Source organism: Osmia bicornis, chromosome 4, assembly GCF_907164935.1.
Source record: "Osmia bicornis bicornis chromosome 4, iOsmBic2.1, whole genome shotgun sequence".
NCBI classification, from domain to species: Eukaryota; Metazoa; Arthropoda; class Insecta; order Hymenoptera; family Megachilidae; genus Osmia; species Osmia bicornis.
Window position 1 is genome coordinate 10,914,820 of NC_060219.1, and position 23,717 is coordinate 10,938,536.

Consider the following 23,717-nt stretch of genomic DNA (forward strand, 5'->3'; position numbering starts at 1 on the left):
GTTATGCAAACGCATAGGAAACGAAATCTTTTTTTACATGTACTTGTCTAATTCTGAAAATAAATTATAATAGGAATAAACGTTGGATTAGTATTTTCTTTCCTGATTCCCTTACTTTTGTAAGGTATTTTTAAATCGGTTGAGATAATGGGTAAACTTTGGGACAACGCGCTATATTAATTATATTAATATTTTATTTTTAAAGAGGGTCAACGTAAACGGGGTAGTAGATAGGGTGAAGTAAATAAAGAGCCTATCTCTTTTTTCAAATGTCTCTTTTTCCTTTTTCTGTAAGAGAAAGGGCAGAGGCGCAAAGGTATCGTGAAATTTTATTAGAACATACGAGAATAGAAGACGTTACGAAATTATGCAGCTTCTCGATAGACCAAGAAACAACTTTATCATGCAACCTGCACATTCCTTTTCTTTCATTGAATCGCATGATTGCTTGAAAAGAAAAACCGAACGAACGAAATGATCTAAATAGGAATTATTTGTTCTTGGAGAGGGTGCGTTGCTTTTCCGCGTGCGTGACAAGCTGAGAATCCACGGGCAACCCTTTCCGTCGACGGACCGCATCAATATACTTTTTAGCTCTATTCTCGCTGTCAGCTTTGTCACCGAAATGCAGATATTCCTCGTCGGTGGACGGTGTCCAGTAGGGATCTTGTTTGATTACCTGAAACAGAAAGAAACTTCTACGTAAGTTCAAGGAATAATTTGGAATCGGTTTCAATGAAACGGATCGATCGATCGGTGGACGGCGGAGACGGCTATTCTTCGATCGATCGAAGATCGCGAAAAGTGGAAAAACGGCGGGATATCGTGCGTTCCCTTCGCATGGAAAAACTTGCCTCCCAATGACTGAAAACCAGTTGGGGACTAGCCAGCCCGGACGTTTGCGTTCGCAGTTCTCTGGCAAGTTGAAAGCTCTCTGGCACAGGCAACGTTGCTAGCACACGAAATTGCCCTCCGAATCCGAGCGCGCTATCCGCTGCGATCACACGGCCGTGTCTCTTACCGAACGCTGCGTACAGTTTTCCTGAAACAAAATTGAAATTACGTTAGAAAGAAAGGGCGCGTGCGAGAGGCAAATAAGGGTTGTCGCGCGGAGTAGAATCAAAAGCGGTCCTTTTGGAATATGCAGGACGTAAAGTTGAAAAATCGAGTTTGCTTCCATTGACAGTTGCTGGATGTTGTTCCTTAGCGTAGCGAACTCGATTTGCGCGGTGCAGAATTCAGTCCGTGTAAGAGAACATAGAGTTTCCGGTCGTAGGTTGCGGCACCTGCGCTCACCTGTCCTCCTCCGTCCTTCTCTCATCGCTGGTGCATGCAAGAATCTGGCGTATCTCCCCCCCTCTCTTTTTATTTTTTTTTTTTACCTTCTCGCGGTAACGTTAACGATCTCGGCGTTCGCGCTCCTGCATACGCACACAATCGCGTTTCCCTCTCCCCCTCTGCTGTAACCTCAACCCTCGAGCTTTGGCTAAAGCTACTATACAACTTTCGTTTCAACACCGTATAATCCCCCCTTCGTGACCCATCTCGATGTCCCTCCCTCCCTCGATACACTACCTTGCTTTAAAATCCCCCTCACCCCTGCACCCCTTCGTCGACCAACGACGACTTACAAGCTGTAACCGAGCGTCGCTTCCCACTTTCTGGCGAGAGTTCATTCATGCTAGCCAGTGGTTCTTCGATTGATAAACTCTCGCAATTAGAAGAGCAACCGGTGCATCGAGTCCCTTGTCTCTTACTCCGGAGAACGTAGATCGAAATCGGTAAGGCCTTACCGATCTACATGAGTACTAGTTTCGAAAGTAGGATAAACGATTGGGTTAAATTGGAGGACAGTCTACGATACGCTCGATTTCACTCGCTTCGATCTGATTCGATCCGATCCCATCCGATCCCGTTCTATTCGTTTTTACAAACAAGAGGAGGAGAGGAAGAGTAACACGCGTATTGATGTACGAACGGCGAGAGGCAGAGAAGGAGAGAAAGACAGAGAGGTGGGAGTGAATGGATTACGGCCTTAGTCAATGAAACAGCGGTTCTCAAACGGGATTTTCTACATTCCCTGATACGTTCGTTGATTCATTGATCGTTATGGATGCGCAGAAATCTCATCGTCATCTATCGCGTTTAATTAGACTTTCAGATAAACGATAGATTAGGTAACCGAGGTTTTTTTGCGAGATAAATTCGATAAGAAATAGAAATGCGAAAAGGAAAGTAGACGGAAATAATTTGAGCATCGAACACCCACGCGAATTCGAAAGGTTGAAAAGGTTGCGAACGATGTCTTTGGAATACGAACACGGTCGAGTCGATCCCAAGAATCGTGCAAACTGCGCTAAACGCCCACGCGCTTTACGTGTACGAAGTACGAGCACCAAAGTACGTAGGATGTACGTAGAATGTAGATTATGCGTTTCGTGTCGCTTGTCTCGCGGAATATTTCCACAGGCGAGCAACTATTTTCATTTTATTTTCTCACCGCGTTTTCACAACGTTCGAAGGAATCGAATGGCTTAACGCAGCACGTGCAATGTCGGGACGCAACTTAAATAGAGATTTGCAAAAATCGCAACCCTTCGCTTTGGATTATCATCGGAATATGTTTGCTCCAACGGAGAAAAGGAAAAACTGTAGAGCTAATTTTTCTCGTGAAAATCTCGTAATCGATGATTTTACGAAGGTGAACGCCTGTGCGCGCGAACACGAAGAGAGAGAGAGAAACAGCGCATACCAGTAACTACATAATTGAATTGCAAGCTTGCCGATCGACTTCGGCATTCCAATTAAATGCAAGTTGAAGGCAAGTTGCATACGAAACGGTCATTGTTTTTCTCTCTTATTCCACGGACAAATGGTAATCGATGTTAACGAAGGTGAAAAAAAAAAAGATCCACGTTACAGGGAAAGAAGAGACGATACGAGGATCTCGCTGGCAACGATAATACAAGTATCGAATAGCAGAAGGCAAGGCTCAAACGAGAGAGGAGGAACAGGTGTGCCGCGAGAATAGAAACAACAAAATTGTTGAAAGAAATAACAGAGTGGTGGTAGACGAAAGAGTAGGATAGAGAACGGAAGAAACGAAAAATAATCGAACGAAAAGAAAAACGAAATGGAACAGAAGGGTGAAAAAGGAAGAAGGAGTACAGGTAAGCAAGGGAGGAAAGAGATAGAAGGTAGGAAACACAGAAGGACAAGGTGGAGCAAGAAGAATCCGCGTAACGAGTACGTTTCAGGTACAGCGGTTGCATCTTGAAGAGAAATGTATAAAGTATAAGGAAAGAACGAAGGTAATGGAGTGGAATGGTGAAACAGGAATGTACTAGGAATGGAATATAAAGAGAACAAAATGGAATGGATTGGAATGGAGTAGAGTGAAGTGGAGTGGAGTGGAGTGGATTGGAGTGGAGTGAAGTGGAGAGGAGTGAAGTGTAGTAGAGTAGAGTGGAACGGAGAAAGAAGAGCAGAGAAGGGAGTACTCATTCATGCTTTGCCTCCAACTGTTAGAAGTTCAGTCGAACGAATGGTTGAGGTTCGCGCACAGCACGAATGCTGCGAGCCGTTTAAATCTCGGACCGGCTCGAATCATGTCGCAAAACAGAGAACGTAACACGTATATAACCCGTTCGTCGTAGATGATAGAAGGTAGAGAACGCAAGGACATTGGAAACAGTGTGGGATACATATATCATGTGTAGCGATCAACGAGAAGGAAACATTGGACGATTTTCTTAGTTCTCGGTGGAACGTGTATATCTTTTTCACAAGATAAAACGACTGTGAACCTTTCAAAGTGAATTAACCTTTGATCGATAGATCTTCATTGATCTTCGAACTTGACCGAATAAATTATTGGCAGATTTGATACGACTACTATCTTTCGTATTCGCTCTTCAATCGTTACGATGAGATTACGATCGATCGTTACGCACGTGATAACCGATCGATGGGTGTTGTAAAATATTCTTAACGATTAGATGAATGCGTGCTATTATTTCTGATGAACGTTTTCCATTTTACTCAACGACTGTCGTTCTTAATCTTTCCTGTAGTTTGAATGTTTGTGATCGGTGATCGCGACGATCACCGATCCTGAAAACGGACGAACGCTTCTTCATCGTACGTAACGTTTGAAAAGGAAAAAAAGAACAGAAAAGAAAAGGGTGCGCGGGAAAGGATGGCCGAGTTGACGTGCTTGTTATTAGCGATGTTCGGGCAGCTGCTCGTTCGTGGAAGCAAGGGTAGTTTTCTCGGTATAGAACTGGACAAGACCGGGCAGAAGTTTCTCAACGAATATCTGTCTCTCGAGGAAGGCAAGTACCTCGGCGAGTTGCAGCCGTTTCAAGACACAGCGATCGAGCTCGATCTGATCGATCAGAAGAGGAAGCATCGACCGATGCATCAACCACCGAGGGTTCTCTATCAAATTGGGGTAAGTTCGATATCTCGGGATATTTTCCGCAAGGTCGTCTCGCGCGTCCACCCTTCGGATCGCGGTCGAAGCACGCTGGTATCTCGGGATACCGGTCGATGTAAGTATGCACGCATACGTGTTCCCCTCGAATACCAGGTGTCATTTTCACTGTGGCCACGAGAGAAGCAAGAGACGCGTGAGAACTTCCGGATGGATCGCGCAGCCTTTCCGGTCCCCCTATTATCCCATTTTAGTTTGCTGCCACCGAAGGTTTTGATACGCTCGATCTTCTGGGAATGCCGGGAGGAAGAGGGAACGAGGGGAGAAAAGAAAGAGAAGGAAACATGGGAGAACGGAACCGAACGGAAGGGAACCAACAACCAGTTACAAAGAGTGGGAAAACTGGTCGATCATTTTCAAAGAGACTCCACTACTTATTATATACGAACTCAGGGATACGTACTCGATGACGATGATTTTGCAGAAAATTAAAATACCCTGATGCAAAGATCGTAAGACGGGAGGGCAAAGTATCGTAGCGGCAAAAGTGGAGGGAATTTAAGAAATTAAATTCGAGTTGTTCGAGAAGAGCAACGTAGATTGCGAACGACCAGTCGACAGGACGTACGTGATTGCCTCATTCAGTGGATTGACCGACGCCGTTTGAATAGTGCAGTTAGACCAGATGTCTATTCTTCGACGGAGAGGGAAGGCACGTACCTCTCGAGCATGTTACAAAGCTTCTTCCCTCTCCTTCGTCCTTCATCTCTACTTACTTCTCTCGATTTCGAGATCTTTTACCGATCTTTTCGTAGGCTTTCTTGAAAAATCAGGACCGGGGTAGAGAACACTACCCGGTCAGCCGTGATCCGTCGTCTTTGCTTTTATTCTATCCTTCAAAGAACTAACGGATCTGGATTAAGTTGTTCCTCGTCCTGCGGTTACCAGGCTCCTACAAATCGGCAACGTCAATTTCCTTTATTAACTTCTTCCAAACACATTCGCGATGAAAGTTCTCATACTGGAAAGTAAGGATGAAATGTTCTCACGATCGTTGTAACTGTAGTTCGAATTGAAGTCTGATTTTCTTGGAGACACGTATAAAGGTAGCAGAAGCTTTGAGAAGCCCGCAAGAGTCTTGGCAGCAGATTTTTCGCGACTGTTAACGAAGAAATGTTTGTTTCTTAGGATAGCGAGGAGGAGCTGCCCGAGTGCTCGGATCGAAGCGAGGTTTGCAGCAAGGTGGATTTATATGGGTCACCGTGGGTCGAGAGACAATGTCGTTGCCCGGCTGGCCGAAGTTGTCCTAGTAGTCTACACGGAGACGATGGGCACACTATAGTCGACAAGACGCGACAGTACAAGCTTTGCGAGCCGGTGAAACGTCTTCCTATCTGTCGCTACTTCAAGTTAGTCGATTGTTCGTTCGTTAGCTCGTTCGTTCGTTCGTTCGTTCGTACGTGCATACCTAACGAATCCGTACTAGATGCGTACGTACGTTCGTTCTTACGTTCGGTCAAGTAACATATACGGCAGAGCAATCGAACTTACCGATTCAAAAATGCCTTAAACGAATGCGTACCAAACGCATAATACGCAGGCGTATATCGCGAACAAGATGGCCGTTTACTGCTTACAGGGACGTGACATGGACCTTAGCTCCTGGAGGGGGCCCGGCTAACGCAACGGTTCAACGAGTTTATTGCCGATGTCGACCGGGCAGCGTACCTTATCTAGTTCGAAGACAAGCCTATAGATCTTCCGAGGGAAATCCAGGATTTCTCTACGCATTTGCTTGCTCTCCGCAAAGCGTAAGTTTTATTTTTCTATTCTTCTTCGATTTTCTTTAACTGGTATCGTGAGAAAAAAGGAGACGTTCGATTTCAGAGGCTACGCTGCCAGCACAAGGAACCCTGTCGTCTCTTTACCGTACGAAAGAGAAGAACCTCGCAACTCGAAGAGGTGAACGCTTCTCCTCTATGTCAATGTCCAAAGGGTCACCGATGTCCTAGGCGACACACCGATCCAGGATCACTTCCGGCAAGATCGTATTCCGGCGTTTTGGAGATTAAGACTTACAGCGGATACTGCGTACCTTCGCAGCCTCACCATTCCGAAGCGGTTTACACCGTCTGATATCGAAACGACGCCTCCTATAAGAATATTGCATCTGTACATACCTAGAGCTGCTGGCACACCCGTTCGTTTCATTTTCAAATAAAACGAGCCGAGTTAAGCTAGTCGCCCGATATTCGCGACATTAGCGTCGAAAGGAACTTACGATCGCGAAACCGACGATTCCTATCCGCGTCCACTGCCAATTAATTGATAAACGCTCTTCTTTTTTCATCCTTCTCCTATTTTAATTATAACGATACGTAGATATTAAGCGCTCTTTTAGTATTTTATTCGAGCTAACCTAAATGTTTTATCCGATCAAGTATTGCGGAAATTGGAATGTTGCCGACGGACCTCGCTAGGAAATATACTTGTTATTTATAATGTCGCGTAACGCTTGTATATTTAAACGCGTTACTTATAAAGCCTCTATCTATTACCGTCACTGTCAACCAAGTTGCCCGTGACTCTTATTCGGCATTATATTATATTATACTATTTTACTTGCGTAACATCGTGTTTGTAAATATTCGATTCTCTAAGATAATGAATTAAAGAAATTTACATATGTGCATGGCATTACCGTTATTGTTATTACCCTCGTCATCACCGTCATCATCATCATCATTAATATCGGTTTTATTAAATCGTAATCGTTATGATTACTGTCGTTGATTTATATTCTACTCCTGTCTTGTTACTACTCTTAATTACAAGATAATTATACCGTAATTACATCAACGGTCGACCGTTAATTACTATTTGTTTTATTACTTCTTCTTATTTAACGTAATAATGCAATTAAATCGATGTAAATTCTCAAGTAATTCAAGCTATTCAAATTTTTACGCGTTCAATTCGATTTCTTCGTTTTCCAATAGATGTCGTTTTTCTTTAGTCATTACCTTATCTTTCGTAGGTGTCGCTACAGGTATATTTCCCGTTCTCCCCAATAGAGGGCCACGATTGGTGTTTTGCAAGTAGCATTTTTAAAGGGGCCGCGTGAAATTTAAAAATTTTTTAAACAGCAGAATACAATTTTACTTTACACGGAATAGATATGTCGTGGATATAGAATGGCGAAAAGAAGAGAGATCGAAAGAATATCGTACGGTATCTTATGTTAAACGCGAGTAAATTACTAATTTCATAGATACGGTGCGCAACGATAAGCGACTCAGCTGTATTCGAATAATCGGCGGATGTCCCGTTCTTATACATACAGGTACTTACACGCGTGTATTTCAATTGGATAGAAGGATTCGTTGGCGTAGCGGATGAAAAATCTATCGTGCCGCTAGGAAGATTTGTTGATCGGGGGATCTGGTTCGAACGGCGATTAACTTAGCAGCCGACTAGTTTGCCGACGAGAAACAGAGTGATTTCATGCTCGATATATTTTTCTGGTATTCGATCGAACGCGCGAAAAATAGCGGTACCGCTATCGATGCTCCGATTCGTTTCTCTTTTCGTTTTTCCCAGGAAGGGTACTCGCTGTTCGACGCGACCGACTCTGCCCGAAGAATATTCCATCAACGTTACCACGCTGACTTAAACAAATTGAAATAGCAATCTGTTTTCTTCCATCTAACGGGATGTTTTTAAAAACGAGCGTAAATACTATATCCTACGATGCAACGAGGTTAAACTAGTATAAATAGAAGAAAATGCTAGAGGAAACGAGGTAAAAGCGAAGAAAATGAAAGAAAAGGAAGAAATTGAAAATGAAAAAGAAAGAAAGTTTTCGCAATATATCGCAGCGCGAGGCTGCAACGATGCACCGATCTTTCGTCCCAAGAATCTGGCCTCTCGAGCCTCGATTCTCGATTGTTGCCTCTCGATTGTCGGTCCTCGGTCCCTCGTGGTTCGAGGATCTCGATTCTCGATCCCCGATCTCCGTGGTTCCGTCCCTCTCCGAGGAGGACGGGTCGCGATGGGAACGTAGGTGTGCTGGTGTACGTATACAAACGGTAGGTCCGGTGGAGGTAGATCGTAGTAGCGTGTAGGTAGGCGCAGAGCGCGAAAGAAGGTAGAGGATTGGCGGAGATGCAGCTTAGAATTCCACGCATAGTCAAGGGGTTTCTGGTTGGTTGGTAAGTGGGACTAGCCGGGACTCATAGGCAGCATGTCTTCTACGAGAGCTCGCAGTCCCATTCGAAACTCTGGAACGCGTTTAAGCGCGGATTTACTTTTCATCGGTTCGCCTTCGATTCGCGGATTCATTTCGATACTCGATGGAACGCTCGACAATGCGGAACAACGAAAACACCCCGACGGCCTGAATATTATCGCTCGTTAACTCGATCTCGAGTTATCCCTCGGTGTAATCAAGCGTTTTTTCACATCGAACCATTCGCGATCCTCTTTCGATTTCTCGTGCTTCGAAGAAATACCGACCGGTGTATGAACGCGACGGAGATACGCTGCAATATAATATTGCCAGCCATCGTCGCTAAAGGAGCACCGGTCATAAGCAGAAGACTGCTAGATCGAGATCGAAATCGAGGTCGAGGTCGAGGGTAAGGTGAAGAACTCGAGACCCAGATCAAGATCACCATCGGAGTCGTTGTTGGAAATCAAAGGTGAGTTCGGTGGATCGTTATTATCGACACTTATTTCTCAACGAAAATGAAAAGAGTATAGGTATAATCATTACCCTTTCCGCGCTAAATCATGTACCTCGACTATTTTGTCACGCGAACGTTGAATTAAATCATTTTTTGTAAGCTTTTGCAACGCGTCACTAGGAAAAATAAATATGTCGAGTGAAAACGAGATGTTAATCTCTAATCGTTCGTTCAACGAACACGCGATCACTGCGCTAATTAAGAATTTCTGATACGAACCGATTGGAACTTGTCGCGTTGCGGTGATCGAATCGAGGTGTAGAGGAAGTTAAGATAATTAGCGCGTCGCAGAAAAAAGGAAAACGAAAGGACGTTAAAACACGAAGGAAGTACGAGCAGATATATCGGTTCGAGTGTCACGGATAGATACGTATATGTATGCACCGGTCGTTCGAGCGGATCCTAGTGGTATAACTGCATGCAGCACGGCCTTGAAAATGCAAAGATAACGGCTCGCGAGAAACGTACCAGGTTAACCTAATTTCATCGTATCCGCATGCTGAATTATATCGCGCTATAATTACTACGGCATAACACCCCGTACACGGACACGTCCACCGCCACGGCCACGATTCACGACCACGCGAGAATATAAGGAAGCCAGCGGATCGATGGATCATCGACTGTGACTAGGAGCGCATAGCGATCGCTCCTCAACTTCCTACGCGTTCCTTTTTTTAAGCAAAGATTAATTATAAGGGATGATATAATGTTTTTTAAATTCACCTTGTCAACTGACACTGATGCAACGCGGACATCCCGTCCGTAGAAACAAGGTCCGAGCCGATAGGAGAAACAAAAAATAGGATTAAAAGACGAAGGAAAAGAGGTAAAAAGCATGGAGAATCACAGGAGAAGGAAATGATCGAGGATACTCAGAGGGGAGACAGAGAAGTTGGCGGGGAAGAAACACGTGGCCCGATGTGCCACATCGTGCTCACTGTCCGCTGCTCAGTGCTCTGTTTGCGCCTTTGAATTTCGCGATCGAATTGAACGGCAAGGAAATCGGGTTCGATCTGCCGGTGGAAGAAATGAGAAAAAGAAGAAAAAAAAAAACACAACGTTACCGTTAAGGGAGCTTGAACTCTCCCTCTGTGTTTCTCTCCTTCTCCTTATCACTTTCCTCCCTATCTCCTTCTCTTTTCACTCTTCTCTACAGCCTGCTGCTCTCTTCGCTCAAACAGCTCGACTAAGTCTTGCACTATTACTATACACACCGTGAAAGCTACAAAGAGACGCGTGAGAAACGAGAGTATCTACGAGTCTCGAGATTCCACGTCGATCTCGTATTCTCTGTTCTGGATCTGCTTCTGTTTCGTACCTTCTTGTGTTCGCGAAACACGAGCGCGAACGTGAAAGCAAAATGAGAAAGACGATACCTCCCCCTCCGGGATTAATCAAAATCATTTCTACCTGCAATTCGTTTTACACGTACTCGTTTGTTCGTTTTAGCGCATAGCTCGGGAAGAAAATGCAGCCGATTCAAGGAGGCAAATGGTTCGTTCTGATGATCGTTGGAAGCATGGCTTTACCGCCTCAATCGCAAACCGGCAAAGGGAAGGAAACGATGCCTGTAACCGGAAACGACGGCCACTTCGATGCTCCTTCGACGATTTCATCGAACAGCAGCAACGCTATCGTCGCCTCCAACAGCGCTAACAACAGCCTCGACATCGATATTAATGATAACGATGACAGCGGTAGCACCGTATCGAAGCCGGTTTCTCTCGACGTTTCCGCTCCGATCGGCAACGACGAAACGACGCTGAGATCGTCATCGGTGACGCCGATTTTAGAGAATCGCTCGTCTCCAGACGAAATCGTCGAGACTTCGCTGACGACTCGGTCGTCCATCGCGGGGGCGGAATCGACGCCGACTACCACCACCACAATGGCGACGACGAAAAGTAATGTCGTAACTAACGCGAAAACAACCATAAATGGTAATTATTCGAATACGGGTTCGAGCGTGGCTCCTACCGAAACCTCCTCGAGAACGATCGTCTCTACTCAAGACGCGAGCACTTTTCTCTCATCTTCGAAGAAATCGACCAGCAGCTTTAACGAATCGACCACCACCCCCGCTTCGATTTCCGCGAAGGAAACGCGAGAATCACCTGGGAAAATTCGACCGCAAATCAAATTAACGACAAACTACACCAGTCTCAGCGAGGTGAGTAAGTTGTTTCCTTTTCCTTACACAAGCTACTCGCTTCGATTCTATCGGAAAAGTAAAATGACCGTACCGAAGGTTTGATATCCGGAAGAAAGAGGATACCGGAAAGTTGCGCCGTCGAAAGTACGGTCGTTAGGGTTAAATGCCATATGCCGTTTCAAGCACGTTTACGGAAATCGTTACCAGAATCGTTATGGAGACCGTTAGAGGTCGGTGTTTGTAATTTGAAAAGATATTCGGCAGAAGGTTTTCCATTTTAACGATCAAATTCAAGAAATCAAAGATGATGGACTTGGTGATTCTGTGACATTAGGGAAAATCGTAATTACGAGCAATTTCACTAGATCCTGCGCGATTCAAAGGTTGTTGAAACGAGGAACGTCACTCGGTCTTTTCTACCGGACGAATCAAGCTCGTTAATCCCATTTTCTTCGGGTTCTTTTAAATAGGGTATCTTATACACACGGGACGTTTCACGCGCAAAGTATAACTGTTCAAGCCGTAACTACGTTTAACTATACCATGAGTACCGTAAGTATGCTGCTATTAAGCAGTTGAGTTTCACGGGTCAAAAGATACGTCGCGAGTGAATCGTCGCGTGCTCGACGACACTCTTCTCCTCGTTCTTTTCGTTCCGATCGGTTCGATCACGGATACGTATATTCTTTCTACGTACTCGATCGCGATGCACGGTTCTCTCGAATAAAATCCAAGGTATGCGCTCACTTTGCACGCTTGCTTGATTTCGAAACAAATTTTACCGCTAAATTTTTCTCGATAACGTTATCTCAAGTGACATTTTTATTACTTTTCCTATGCCTTCCTTCGTCTTCTCGTTCTCGCGTCATCCGCTGCACCACTGACATCCGGTAATTATTCTAACAGAAAACGTACCGCGTGTTTCACTTGGGAAATTACAGCCTTCGGAACTTGTACACCTCACCTTAAGTTGCAATTAGTAAAATCGATCCCTATAAGCTGGAAGGATGAGCGGTAAAACGGTTGTACACGACAGCGAGATATATATATATTTCATCCAGTCGATTAATAATTAAGTACTCATGACCAGTTTCGCGCCATCGATAAGATGGCTTCGGATATCGTATCGCGACTTCCCTTATTTCGCGCGAAATGTACGACACGTTCCGCGCGTGTCTGGAAAAGAAAAGAGAGAAAGAAAAAATGAAAGTCAATTCACAAAACCTCCGCGTTACAAGCATCGACTAAAGATATCTTCCTTCAAAAATCATTCATTTAACAGTTCATAAGGTACTTATGCGAAAGAGTGTACGCGTTTCTTAACAAAAGAGGCAAAGAAATAAGAAAGTCGCCTATGAGAGAAATCGTCTTTTGTCACTGTGCAGACATTCGCGTTCGTTAACACCGAATTATTCGAATTCCAGCATGCGTTCTAAATCTTACGGATAATTTCCTGCGTGCCCGATTATTTTCACAAGATTTTGAATAAAAATCGCGAAAAATGTAGATCGTTTGCGCGAGCCGTGGGAAGCGATACGATACGAGATAAATTTATGTTAATAAGATCGTACTATCTTAATCGATGATAAGCGATCGATATCGCGTTGAAATCACGGTGTATGGATCATAATGGCCGCGAGGAGGAGGAAACGGGTGGATTCCAGGGAATGTTGGAATTTTTCGACGAATTAAACAGCAGCGTTTTTTTCCAAGAGATTGTCACGAATCGCGTTGCTCGCTTTAGCATTTCAAAATGAGGGCAAGCGTTCATGACCGTGACGCGAGTGCGGATCGACCGATGTTAATATCGGTAGTGGAACGTGACGATACCAAAACAAGCAGAACAGAATAAAAATAAAAGAGCGATGAATGAGGAAGGAGCAAAAGAGATAACGAACAATTTATCACACGTTAGATTTTGTTGCTACTGGACATCGCAGAAATTTTTGAAACGAACCTTTGTCGTTTTCCAACGAAAAGGGTGAAAAAGTAGAAGATGGTCGTTGAAAACGGTTCTTTGTCCGTAAGGTAGAAAAGATTCTTAGAATCCAAGGTCTATCGGCATCGGTATTACAGCCGTAATAATACGGTGTTATTCGTAATAGAGAACGGTCAAGCTTGTGGTTCAGGAGAACCCGGCAAGGCTCACGATCGCGGATTCACGACTCGGCAGATTCTGATTCGTTCATCGTCTCTTAGCGATTCCCGCTCTTTCATTTTTCATCGTTTTTCTTCGTCGCTTTTTCTTAAACCGTTCCATCGGATTATTCTCTTTGTTTCACGGTTCGCGAGTTCTTTTCTTCTTTTCAATTACTGTTTTATTACGAAGACACGATTCGTTGCAGACGAAGCGAAAGCACTCTACGGCGAGGTAATCGGAAAGAAAGAAAGGGAATAAGGAAAAGGGACAGAGAAAACGACGACGCGAATGGTTGGAATAACGTCCTGTAAATTCTACTTTCCATAATCGAACAGAGATAAAAGATGGAAACGAAGATGAGGGGAGTAATCGAGCGGTGATAATTTCATTTGTCGAAACAATTTGCAGACTGGTGTACGATTACCGGAAGGTGCGAGCGCGGCACTCGCTAAACCAACCAAGTATCATTACTATCCGCACAATCAACACATCTACCTGCTACCGGAGTGCGCGGTGCAGCAGGTTTGCAATGCAGTTTACGTTAGATTGAACTTTACACAGCCACTGTGCGCCTGTCCAGGAAGATACCGCGACCCTTGCAGCGCTTCTCTCGACAGCGACGACCTCCACACCACGGAGCTGGTCACCGACCCTCGAACCAAGGTTAGTCGCCTTTCCTTTACTCGCCTTACCTTTCTTTTACTTTGCTTTCTCTACTTTACTTTTCTCTTCCACCATAATCCTATACGATCGAACGAAACGGAACTCTATTCAAACCCATCACCGTAAACTCACGCGTAAACCGGGAAAAGTTATTTACGCGAAAAATTTACGATTTCACGCGAGCACAATTTTCCTTTCTTCGAACGGTAGATAGAGGTGTGCATAAATTACGCGGGCACGTTCTTCTCGGAATATCCACACTCGTGGCTCGATTTCGCGCGCAAATTCCCGTGACAGATGTTCTCTCTTTGCCCGGAGGCAAACGAATGATACCATTTCCCCATGGTACCGATGATTTTCCGGCTACGATTAAACGCGGCAAAAGTTTTCAAATCGCTTAGAAAGCTAACCGTGCAACATTAGGTAGAGTAGGTACACGTACACGCGTTATGTAGGATTGTAGAACGAAAGAATCGCGTAGGCGCTTCGAGGCGAAAGCTAATTCTCTCTCCGCGCCGCGGGAACGGTTCCCGCCAATCTTTCTCTTTGCTGCTTTCTTTCTCGCTTAAACCACCGAATCGTCGTACAATATTTACACTCGTACTTGGTAATCGTGTCGAGTGCTTGCGGCGATGAAAAATATAAAAGTGAACCGACCCTGTTGCCGAGGGCAAAAACGATTTTACTGTCGCATCGACGAGAAAGTCGAGATACGCGCAACAGAAGAAGCGATAAAGAGTAACGGCGGAAAGCTCGCTAGGCTAGAACGCGGTGAGAACGCAAGAAATGCTCACTCACTTTCATCTTGTGTAACGAGTTTTCGAAACGTCTCTGCACGCAAACAGGGTACATCGAATTTGTTTATTAGTAGATTGCAATTAAAAGAGCTTGAATTGCTCGAAAAGAGAAAGAGATTAATCGAATCTTGTTGGGTTTAGGCTCTCACTTTGGTGAAAACTTGCGAGCCAGTGGCCGAAATGCGCGAGTGTAGAGCACCGAGGGATTGGTCCCTTCTCGCTTTGCAGAACGTGCGAACAGGCAAGTCTCATTACCTGGTGATATGCCGATGTCCCGACGCTAACATACTCGGTAAGTACGATAAGCATCGAGAACGGGTTTCCTACGATAAATTGGTCAAGTTCCTCCAGAGTGTATAATCATTGAAAATTGACTCCACTAGAAGGTCCTATGAGTCACGATCAACCGACGTACGCCAGCGTGCCGGGTATTCGCGTTTACGGGATGATGTGCGTTCAAAGGACCCGAAGAGGACGACCGCTGCGAAACGTCCGCAGTCTCATAGGTAAGAACGTTACTTCGTGGATAAAACGACGATTATGTACGATTCTTTATGTCCACAGATAGCCCGATAGGCGAGATCAACGACAACTCGATGCCCAAAGAGAACGCGGAGACGAACGATCGGTTAAGCTTTCCGTGGTACAAGGTGCAACAATTAATGAACACGGCCGTCTGGGATTAGAAGGATCGTTAACGAAAATTTCGACGGCGCAACAGTGTCCGTGAAATGATGGAAAAGTATCGTTCGAAGTTCGTTGAAAATCTGCTTCGACGTTCATTCGTCTCTTTATTTATTAAGCACCTTGCTTCGCTTCGCTTAGCTTCCTCTCCCTTCGGTTTAGAGCAAATCACCATTTATTCTTATTCTTACTTACCATTGTAACTTGTAATTATGTTATAATATACCTGTGTACTCGTACAATTGAATCCGAACGAGAAAAGGTAAAATAGGCGAGACTATACAAGGTGTTAAAAATACACTTTACTCTACGCTCTAGTTGTGACAAGTTCGAACTATTCCGTTTCTCGATCGATTACGGTAATATCGGATATTAAGAAGCAGCTCGTAAGCGATCGGTAGAAATGGGGATATTAAATGATTACAAACAGACTGTGAATCCCTTCAGCGTAAGTAGATTAATCATGGTATTCGCATAAATCCATACGTACGTGTATCATAAAACACACGAAATTTGTAAAATTAAACGTTTTCAGCAAAGCAAAACTCTGATATTCTGGTAACGATCTTTCCTTTAATTCTGTAACGATCAAAGCCACGGGTTTTCGTTCTACGAAGAAAAGCGTTTGTGCCGCGGTCGCGAACAACTGCTGTTCTGATGGGATTGACCGCAAGCACGACCGTTAAAACTTCTGCGGTCGCAGAATCGTTTTACCTTAACGATAGGAATACGTAATATAACGTAATCGCGATCGAAAGCTACGCTAACAATAACAGTGCGATCAAGACTTACCTAGTACGTCGGAATTGACTAGAACGCTGCAGGTATACATGGGTGTGACTAGTCGAGGATGCCTGGAGTTGAATACGCGACGACAAGCTTCCTTGAACGTCGACATCAAATGACCACCCGCTTGACTTTGATTCTGCCCGCTGCTTTCACTAGCGACATATGTATCATTTGTTTATAAAAGAAGAAGAAATAGGAAGACGATGACGAGAATGTATCGTACCTGTCGGAGTCCTGATGAATCTCCCACTTTTTTACCACGAAACAGACACCCATCATGGGTTCTTCGCACAAAGGCCCGGCTAATGTTGCCAATTGGAAGCCGTTCATCAAACCGCTTTCGTATCTAGTACATTCAAAATATTGTTAAAGTTTTCAATGGAAATGTGAAACTTTGTTACTGAATACTCACGGAGCGCGTGGATCGATCGACTTTGGATGTCCCTCCCAAAATTTTTGCTGCTTATAGTCGGTTTCGTTCAACAGGATGTTAGAGCCGCAGTTTCTCGGCCCGAACGACCATATCCGATCTAACACGTCTTTTTGTCCCGCTTCTTCAAAAGCAGTCGCCAGCTCGCTCTTGAACGATTCCAATTCTCTTTGCCTCCTTTCGGACATCGAATACATTGACTCTGTTTTACCGCTTTCTTTGTCCTTCTTCGTTTCCCCTTCCCTCTCCGACGACGATTTACCATAGTAATAATAAAGCGCCTTTATCAAATTCACGTTCTTCTCCAAGATTTTCGTCACTCGGTCCGGCAGAGGTCTCGCGTCCACTTCGAAGTAACATTGACGATTCGCGGTCCAAGCGGAGAAACTACCTTCTTCGACCTTCTTCTCGATCGCCTCGTTCACCATGTCCACTTTCGGTGGAGGTACCACCGTTTCCCTGAACTGTACGATGGGTTCTGACACGTTCACCTCGACTTTTGCGTATCTTACTCTGAGATCCTCCAAGCATCTTTCCAAGTGTACCTCGCCGGCGGTGCTCAACACGATCTCCCCGCTTTCCTGAATGTGAACAAGAGCACAAGCGTCCGCCTGGTTAAGTAATTTCAAACCGTTGATCAGCGCTTGTAAATCGTTCGAATGTTTCGGTTCGAGAGCTACGCGCATTATGGGCACCCCTAGGGAAGTTAGCTCCGAGAAGGATGGACACGCGATAGTCGTGGAGAGAGTGGCCGTTTTTAACACGTGTTCCTCTAGATCGCCTATTCCGAACACGTTACCAGCGGTGATTTTTTCGGTGGGTTCTAATTCTCTTCCCATCATAAGATAGAGTCTTTGTATGGTGACTTTGGTCACGTGTCTTCCAGCCTTTAAATCCTTTAATGTTACGTTCTCCTCTGCCGGTAACTCGCCTGCTTTTACCCGTTCCAGTGCCTCCCGGGGATCGTGTTTCGGTCCAAGAACAAACACCGTGCTCCCTTTCCTCAAACAGCCGGAATAAATTCTTGCAAATGCTATCAACGTGGTTTCCGAATTCTCCTCGTCACCTTTCACGCTTCCCTCCGGACTTGGGTTCTCCGATTTACCCTCCGCATTCGAATGATCCGAGTTTATATCCTGCTGCGCCGCTTCCTCCGCCTGTTGCTCTTTCAGAAGTCTCTCCGCGTGTTTCATTCGCGCCACTTCCCTTCGTTGCGCCAATTCTTCTGACGTTAATGGTTTAGGTTTATTCTCCGGCAATGCCTTCTTTTCTACTGGGAACATTTTTGAAACGAACACGACTACGGGCGCGTCCACGGAAGGATCGCAAGCTAGAAACGCTTCCTTTAATCGTTGCGTTTCTTCCGGCAACGTGGAAAAATCAAAGTTGCCGCTTAACAAACGTTCCACCTTTTCGGACGTTAAATTGTGAGGTGCTGGAACTTTTTCACAAATGGCATCGAGACACGCGCGTGCCAGAGGCAACCATTGAGAACAAACGGCTTGTAATTGAGCTTTACAATCCGTATGCCTTAAATCTCTCGTTGTTAATTTGATATCTAACCGCTCGGCCATACTAGCTACCTTTTCCTTGTCCTTTCTTATAGTTATCGTTTCGTACAAAGTCCAAATATTGTCTAATATAAGCTGGACGAACAGAGGTTTCTTCGCCTTTTCCTGAGCTCCTTTCATGATCCTTTTTGTCTTAGAATTAACGTAATAATCGCCCCAAAGCGTTTTCAATAAAACTTTCTCGCTGAAACCCAATTTCTTTGAAAATATCTTGGCAAATTCTTTCACGCCGAATCCCCAACCATCCGTAGCGCTAGAAAATAAAACATTCCCTTGTTCCGGAGAAAAATATAAACCAGAATCGTCTATGTCGTCCAGCACCGACTGCCAGTCGGATAAATTTCTTTCAGAATCGTTTTCCATACTTTCCTTCTTCACGTTTTCCTTTTCCTCTCGTTCCATTACGTCGCTGGCAAACAGTTCTCCCATCACCGCGTTTACTTGCTCCAAAACTTGAGTCAAATGCATATAAGCATCCAACGGAGACAATTTCATTTCTGTAATTAATCTGTCGACTTTGTTCAATACAAGAATTGGCTTTAATCCCTCCGCGTATGAAATTTTCAGTGCGCTACGTGTTTGCGGGCATACGCCTTCTACTACGTCCACCACGATAAGAGAACCGTCGCAAAGTCTAACGGCGGTTGAAACTTCTGAAGCGAAATCCACGTGTCCTGGAGAATCTATTAAATTAATGACATACTCCTCCGGACAATACTGGTAGTACAGGGTAATAGAACTTGATTTCATTGTAATTCCTCTTAACTGTTCGTCTGGACGACTATCCAAGTATCGTAGCTTGCCAGCAAGTTTACTGGATATGATTCCATTGCTAGCAACCAAGGAATCTGCCAATGTAGTTTTGCCATGATCAACATGAGCCAATATACAAATATTTCTTATGCTCGCAGGATTACTCTGAATCTCACTCAACTTCTCTGGGCTAACGAGTCGCATCCTTCTGACTGTTTGGTAAACCAACGTATACCCCAAGGATTTCCTAAAGATGCGCGTGTATACGTTAAGTACGATGAAAGTGTCTAACTGAAATTCTTAAAATCGTAAAAAAATATTGATTTTATCGAATTTATCAACAACAACAACAAAAAAAAAAAGGAACAACGTGTGGGTGTTAGAAAACGAAATTTCAACGTACAATAGGTTTTCGTACACGATGCGCGTGTAAATATACTAACTTGTAATAGTTATAGTAAACACTATTTCACTTTATTCTGTTTCCAAAATACGTAACGTTCGACAAACATAAGGATGTACGGTAGCCTCGTTGGCATCGTCTTCGTCTTCCCCAGCATACCACTTGTTTCGACCGCGTAAACAGCAATAATGGGAATAAATTATCGGCCAAACGTCGACCGTTGAAATTGTTCTTTCTTCCGTCGATCCCACCGAGCATATATTCGTCGAGCCGAAAACCTGCTCGACACTTCTCCTTACTTTTACAGGTTAGGACCATTAATGAAGCGCAACCTTGCCTGCTGGTTAACCTTATCCTTATCTCTTTCTCCTTCAAAGGAAACACTGTTCCAGTTTTCACCAAAAAGCAAACTTTTCTTAACGATGCATTATTCCAAAAACCATCGATAAACGAAAAACGTATCGAAAATTTAACATCCAACGGATACCATGGACGTGGCCATAACAATTCATACAACCGTATAAACGATTTGATTCGCAGTTTGCTTTCGTTGGAGAGACAGCGCTGTTTAAAAATAATCCAAGGTTAACTTATATTCTTTGAAATTGATACGAAATTGTACGTACAAGACCTTGTTAACAGAAATTTTATATGCGAAGCAACTGCACGTTAACCTTCTCACGATGAAGTATACCGGTGTAGGGGAAGAACTCTCCCACTCTCGTCCTGACTAGCTGTTTGCGCTTGCGCACGAATACAAAAGAGGTAATTTTTTATCGTCGCGCATCGAATTCTCCTGGTTGAATGCAAGTGGAGGGGGCTTCCTCTCCTACTTCATCGTTAAGCCGAGAGAAACCTAGAGCGCAGGCGTCGACGCACACGTGCGAGAGAAAGTACACCGAGCGCCCTCTCTGCTCCCCTCCCTGTATTAACCACTACACGATTGATTTACCGATAACTACCTACCTTACCTACCGCGAAACTTACCGCAAATTCAAACATTCGTGCAAAGTACGATGTGGCGGTACAGTACAAAAATCATACAATCGCCAAAACGATTAAGGAAACAATGTTATTTGTTGTTATAATAATTATACATTACAAAATATATGTACAAACAATGTAACAAATAGTTTAACAGGTAACTATAAAGTTGAACAACACTTTCCGTTTAAAAAGAAGTATTACAGCACTTTCAGGTGTAGGTTCTTATCGATTTGAATTTAAATTGAAACTATTCTGCAGCGATGGGTGAGCTTTGTTCTTGCGCCTTCTTTTGCTGTCGAGCTTTGCTCTGCAAAGCTCGACGCCTTACGTTGCACATTGTCTTCGCGATCAACCAAATAGTAGCTTTCTCGCATATACAACGTAATACGTTTACGGAAGCTAGTAATAAATAATGTGGTGGGTAGCCTGTTGAAATCAATTCGATGCCGATCGTTTTTAACGACGACTCTACAAATTTTTCCGCACTCGGTGCCATCCATGTTGTTTTCCTGAAAACGACAGCGTCGATAGAGAAAATAAATTTTAATTAAATCGTACGTCAAGGAGTTAACAAGTATAATGGTTCGGTAACGTAACACACGCGAGAAGGAGAGAGGGAAACGCGGAAATGGATTAAACGAATTCAATTTAGCTTACTTGATCTTTGACATCTTGGTCGCCACGATGGCAGGAACTATGCATTGGACGGTGACTCCGTGCGGTTCGGCCTCTACGGCTAAATCTTGGCTAAGTTTGACGACGTAAGCCTTGCTAGCACCGTACACGGTCAAATAAGGCGCCGGCATAACTCCCAATAGCGAGCTTATATTTATCAAAATTCCTTTCCTCCGCTCGAACATTTTTGGAAGAACGATCTTCGCGATGCCAGTTATTGCCTCGACGTTCAATTGCAAGATCTGCGCTACGCATTCCTCGGTGATCTGAGTGAATAACTCTGGATGCTCGTAACTAGCCCCAGCATTGTTCACCACCACGCCGATCTGCAGCAAACGAATTTAAATTCGAAATTGCGATCACGCGCAAAATTTAACTCAGACGATGAAAAAATAAAAAGAATACCTCGAGTTCCTCGATGGCTTTAGCAACTTTTGCGTAAGCTACCTGTCCTTTGGTCAAATCTGCATCGACGACTCGAACTTTGACGCCGTACCGTTCTTTGATCTCCGCTGAAACTTCCTCGAGCTTTTCCAAGGATCGCGAGACCAGCACAATGTCCATGCCCTTTCGTGCCAGTTGTTCCGCGTACGCTTTCCCGATACCGCTGGTTGCACCAGTGATCACTGCCCATCGACCTTGATCCTTTGGATCGATGCCGAAACCAAGAGTCGGTCCTATGTATTGTCTCCATAGGATCAGGCTGAGTCGTAACAAAATTCGCAATCCGATCGCTGCCAATACGACGAGCGACAGTTTTTCCCAACATGTCAACGTCATCCTGAAACGATTCGAAACTCTGCAAGATCGGATCTGAACTATCCCGTCCCGTACGATACGATTGATACGATCGATCTCGACGAACGATCGCACCCGTCTATCAACGTCGGTTATATCTTACGTATCGATTTCGAGGCAATCTTCGTGTTCCACCTCTTCCCTCCCTCGTAACTCGACATTATGATAACGCGATCGATCAAGCTAGTCATTACCGGTCGCTCTGCACGCGGTCGCGACCTCCATTGTCAGTCCACCGGTTGGAAACTCATTTCTTACACCTAGCGTAGATATTCCTACACGTTATCGCGCTTCTATTTTTACTTGTAATGCCATTTGCGCTAGCTATATCGCGAAACTGTTTGTATACATACATCAAGCGTCGTTGAAGTGATAACGTCACATTATGCATTTTAATACGTAGCTGATTATGTACGAATATGCAACGAACAGAACTCGTTAGTTAATAAAAATCAGTAACAGAATATTTAATGCGATGAAAATTTACGTTTATTACTGAAAAAATGGAGCATATTTTATTGGAGTAAAAGATCACTTTTTTAGATGGTACTATTATAATTTCTTCTATATGGTAGTATAGGTGGCGATGAGTAAAATTTCATTTGCTGAATAAATTATCGCTATTACTTGTCGATAGTATAACGAAAATGATTGGTATAAATTATCGATAAGATTATCCGTGAGCAGTGGCTGTGCTATAATCGAACATCATCGTAAGATTACTTACACATTAGAATTACTAATGTTCACTGTTGATAACTTTGGTTCGTACGTCACACTGGCGTTAGTATTTGACAAAAAAACACTCGAGGTTGTCATTGTGCCCGTTCGTAGAAAAATAATAAATATTCATTCATTACATTATCGTCACACGACGACTGCAATAAACGCGTAACACTCGCGACCTTATTAAATTTATTTCGAGCGAGTAATTGAAAAAGAAGGAACAAGAAAGCCTTCGATCGCCGATAAAATAACAAACGCGACGATAATTCTTGATAATTCGTATTATCATTTGCTAAGTAGCTTCTATTTCTAGTCGTGTTGCAGCTGGCTTTATCAACGTGTTCGACGCGAGAACTCACCTGTGTTCGATATATTCAAAATCTGATAGTATTCGTCCGTTGGATCAATGGTTTTTTCTTTGACACGATAGATACGTCGGCGTATCCGCGTGTCGATCAGGCTCATTAAAGAATTGGTAAAGACGCTTCCGTCGAAAATGAACGAATCGATACACTCGCACCCCTGTTTGAACAACTTCCGTTTGACGGAAGTGCGTAAGGACGAACGATGGTTAAACGATATCAACCACTGCGATATGGAAGACCGAACTGCACAAGAGACCAGATGGTATATGAAACAGGACCGAGGAGAAAGCAGAAAAGAAAGCTTGCGCCCGCGTGCGCGCGCATTCGCACACAGGTAGATGCACAAGGATTAGAAAAGGAGGATGAACGAGGAGGAGGTGTGTAACACGTGGAAAAAGGGAAACGAATTTAGAAGAAGCTGGAGGAAGCGAGAAAACGCGACACGGAAATACGGTCGATGCTGTGAGGCGCGGAGAGTTTGCGCGGCCGCAAAGCACGCTGGCGGGGGTGGATGCGGATGCGAATTCGCACGGTCATGAACACGAGAACGTTGGACGTGGTTGTGGACGTTGAGGTAGCAATGTCAGGGTTAGGCTATCCC

The 23,717-nt window shown here is 44.2% G+C and overlaps 4 protein-coding genes across 7 annotated transcripts; 2 read left to right on the forward strand and 2 right to left on the reverse strand.

The window, feature by feature from the left end:
* Positions 1-258: 258 nt before the first annotated feature.
* On the reverse strand, positions 259-20,531 carry LOC114875857 (elongation factor-like GTPase 1). 3 transcript variants are annotated; one of them, XM_029186647.2, is made up of 6 exons: positions 20,197-20,531; positions 16,821-20,129; positions 16,632-16,754; positions 16,412-16,560; positions 855-1,042; positions 259-679 (listed from the first exon to the last, which is right to left on the reverse strand). In XM_029186647.2, exons 2-6 carry the CDS (start codon positions 19,364-19,366, stop codon positions 491-493), a joined length of 3,195 nt encoding a protein of 1,064 aa, XP_029042480.1. In that variant the 5' UTR covers positions 19,367-20,129; positions 20,197-20,531; the 3' UTR covers positions 259-490. The 3 variants fall into 3 exon arrangements, with proteins under 3 accessions (XP_029042480.1, XP_029042472.1, XP_029042490.1); XM_029186639.2 differs by having other exon boundaries at positions 20,192-20,531; XM_029186657.2 differs by having other exon boundaries at positions 16,821-19,409; positions 19,606-20,531.
* Positions 2,631-7,125, forward strand: LOC114875993 (protein giant-lens). The gene is made up of 4 exons (XM_029186940.2): positions 2,631-4,453; positions 5,624-5,844; positions 6,075-6,246; positions 6,323-7,125. The coding sequence occupies exons 1-4, from the start codon at positions 4,199-4,201 to the stop codon at positions 6,569-6,571; spliced, it is 897 nt and encodes a 298-aa protein (XP_029042773.1). The 5' UTR covers positions 2,631-4,198; the 3' UTR covers positions 6,572-7,125.
* LOC114876096 lies at positions 8,571-16,387 on the forward strand. Its single transcript, XM_029187168.2, has 6 exons — positions 8,571-9,135; positions 10,633-11,353; positions 13,884-14,138; positions 15,077-15,227; positions 15,319-15,441; positions 15,500-16,387. Exons 2-6 carry the CDS (start codon positions 10,652-10,654, stop codon positions 15,619-15,621), a joined length of 1,353 nt encoding a protein of 450 aa, XP_029043001.2. The 5' UTR covers positions 8,571-9,135; positions 10,633-10,651; the 3' UTR covers positions 15,622-16,387.
* An 87-nt stretch (positions 20,532-20,618) lies between the features above and the next one.
* Positions 20,619-22,859, reverse strand: LOC114875974 (very-long-chain 3-oxoacyl-CoA reductase-like). Of its 2 annotated transcripts, none has more exons than XM_029186895.2 (4): positions 22,753-22,859; positions 21,633-22,008; positions 21,210-21,553; positions 20,619-21,061 (listed from the first exon to the last, which is right to left on the reverse strand). In XM_029186895.2, exons 1-4 carry the CDS (start codon positions 22,842-22,844, stop codon positions 20,800-20,802), a joined length of 1,074 nt encoding a protein of 357 aa, XP_029042728.2. In that variant the 5' UTR covers positions 22,845-22,859; the 3' UTR covers positions 20,619-20,799. The 2 variants fall into 2 exon arrangements, with proteins under 2 accessions (XP_029042728.2, XP_029042738.2); XM_029186905.2 differs by lacking the exon at positions 22,753-22,859 and adding an exon at positions 22,129-22,232.
* Positions 22,860-23,717: the final 858 nt, after the last annotated feature.

Coding starts and splice junctions, on each gene's coding strand:
- LOC114875993 (XM_029186940.2), top strand. CDS start 4,199: ATGGCCGAGTTGACGTGCTTGTTATTAGCGATGTTCGGGCAGCTGCTC. Junction 4,454..5,623: donor GGGTTCTCTATCAAATTGGG/GTAAGTTCGATA, acceptor TTTGTTTCTTAG/GATAGCGAGGAGGAGCTGCC. Junction 5,845..6,074: donor CCTATCTGTCGCTACTTCAA/GTTAGTCGATTG, acceptor TACTGCTTACAG/GGACGTGACATGGACCTTAG.
- LOC114876096 (XM_029187168.2), top strand. CDS start 10,652: ATGCAGCCGATTCAAGGAGGCAAATGGTTCGTTCTGATGATCGTTGGA. Junction 11,354..13,883: donor ACTACACCAGTCTCAGCGAG/GTGAGTAAGTTG, acceptor AACAATTTGCAG/ACTGGTGTACGATTACCGGA. Junction 14,139..15,076: donor TCACCGACCCTCGAACCAAG/GTTAGTCGCCTT, acceptor TGTTGGGTTTAG/GCTCTCACTTTGGTGAAAAC.
- LOC114875857 (XM_029186647.2), bottom strand. CDS start 19,366: ATGCGACTCGTTAGCCCAGAGAAGTTGAGTGAGATTCAGAGTAATCCT. Junction 16,561..16,631: donor ATTCATCAGGACTCCGACAG/GTACGATACATT, acceptor ATATGTCGCTAG/TGAAAGCAGCGGGCAGAATC. Junction 1,043..16,411: donor AGTCAATTCCGACGTACTAG/GTAAGTCTTGAT, acceptor ATTTTGTTTCAG/GAAAACTGTACGCAGCGTTC.
- LOC114875974 (XM_029186895.2), bottom strand. CDS start 22,844: ATGACAACCTCGAGTGTTTTTTTGTCAAATACTAACGCCAGTGTGACG. Junction 22,009..22,752: donor AACATTAGTAATTCTAATGT/GTAAGTAATCTT, acceptor GAATCGTTTCAG/GATGACGTTGACATGTTGGG. Junction 21,554..21,632: donor AAGCCATCGAGGAACTCGAG/GTATTCTTTTTA, acceptor CGTTTGCTGCAG/ATCGGCGTGGTGGTGAACAA.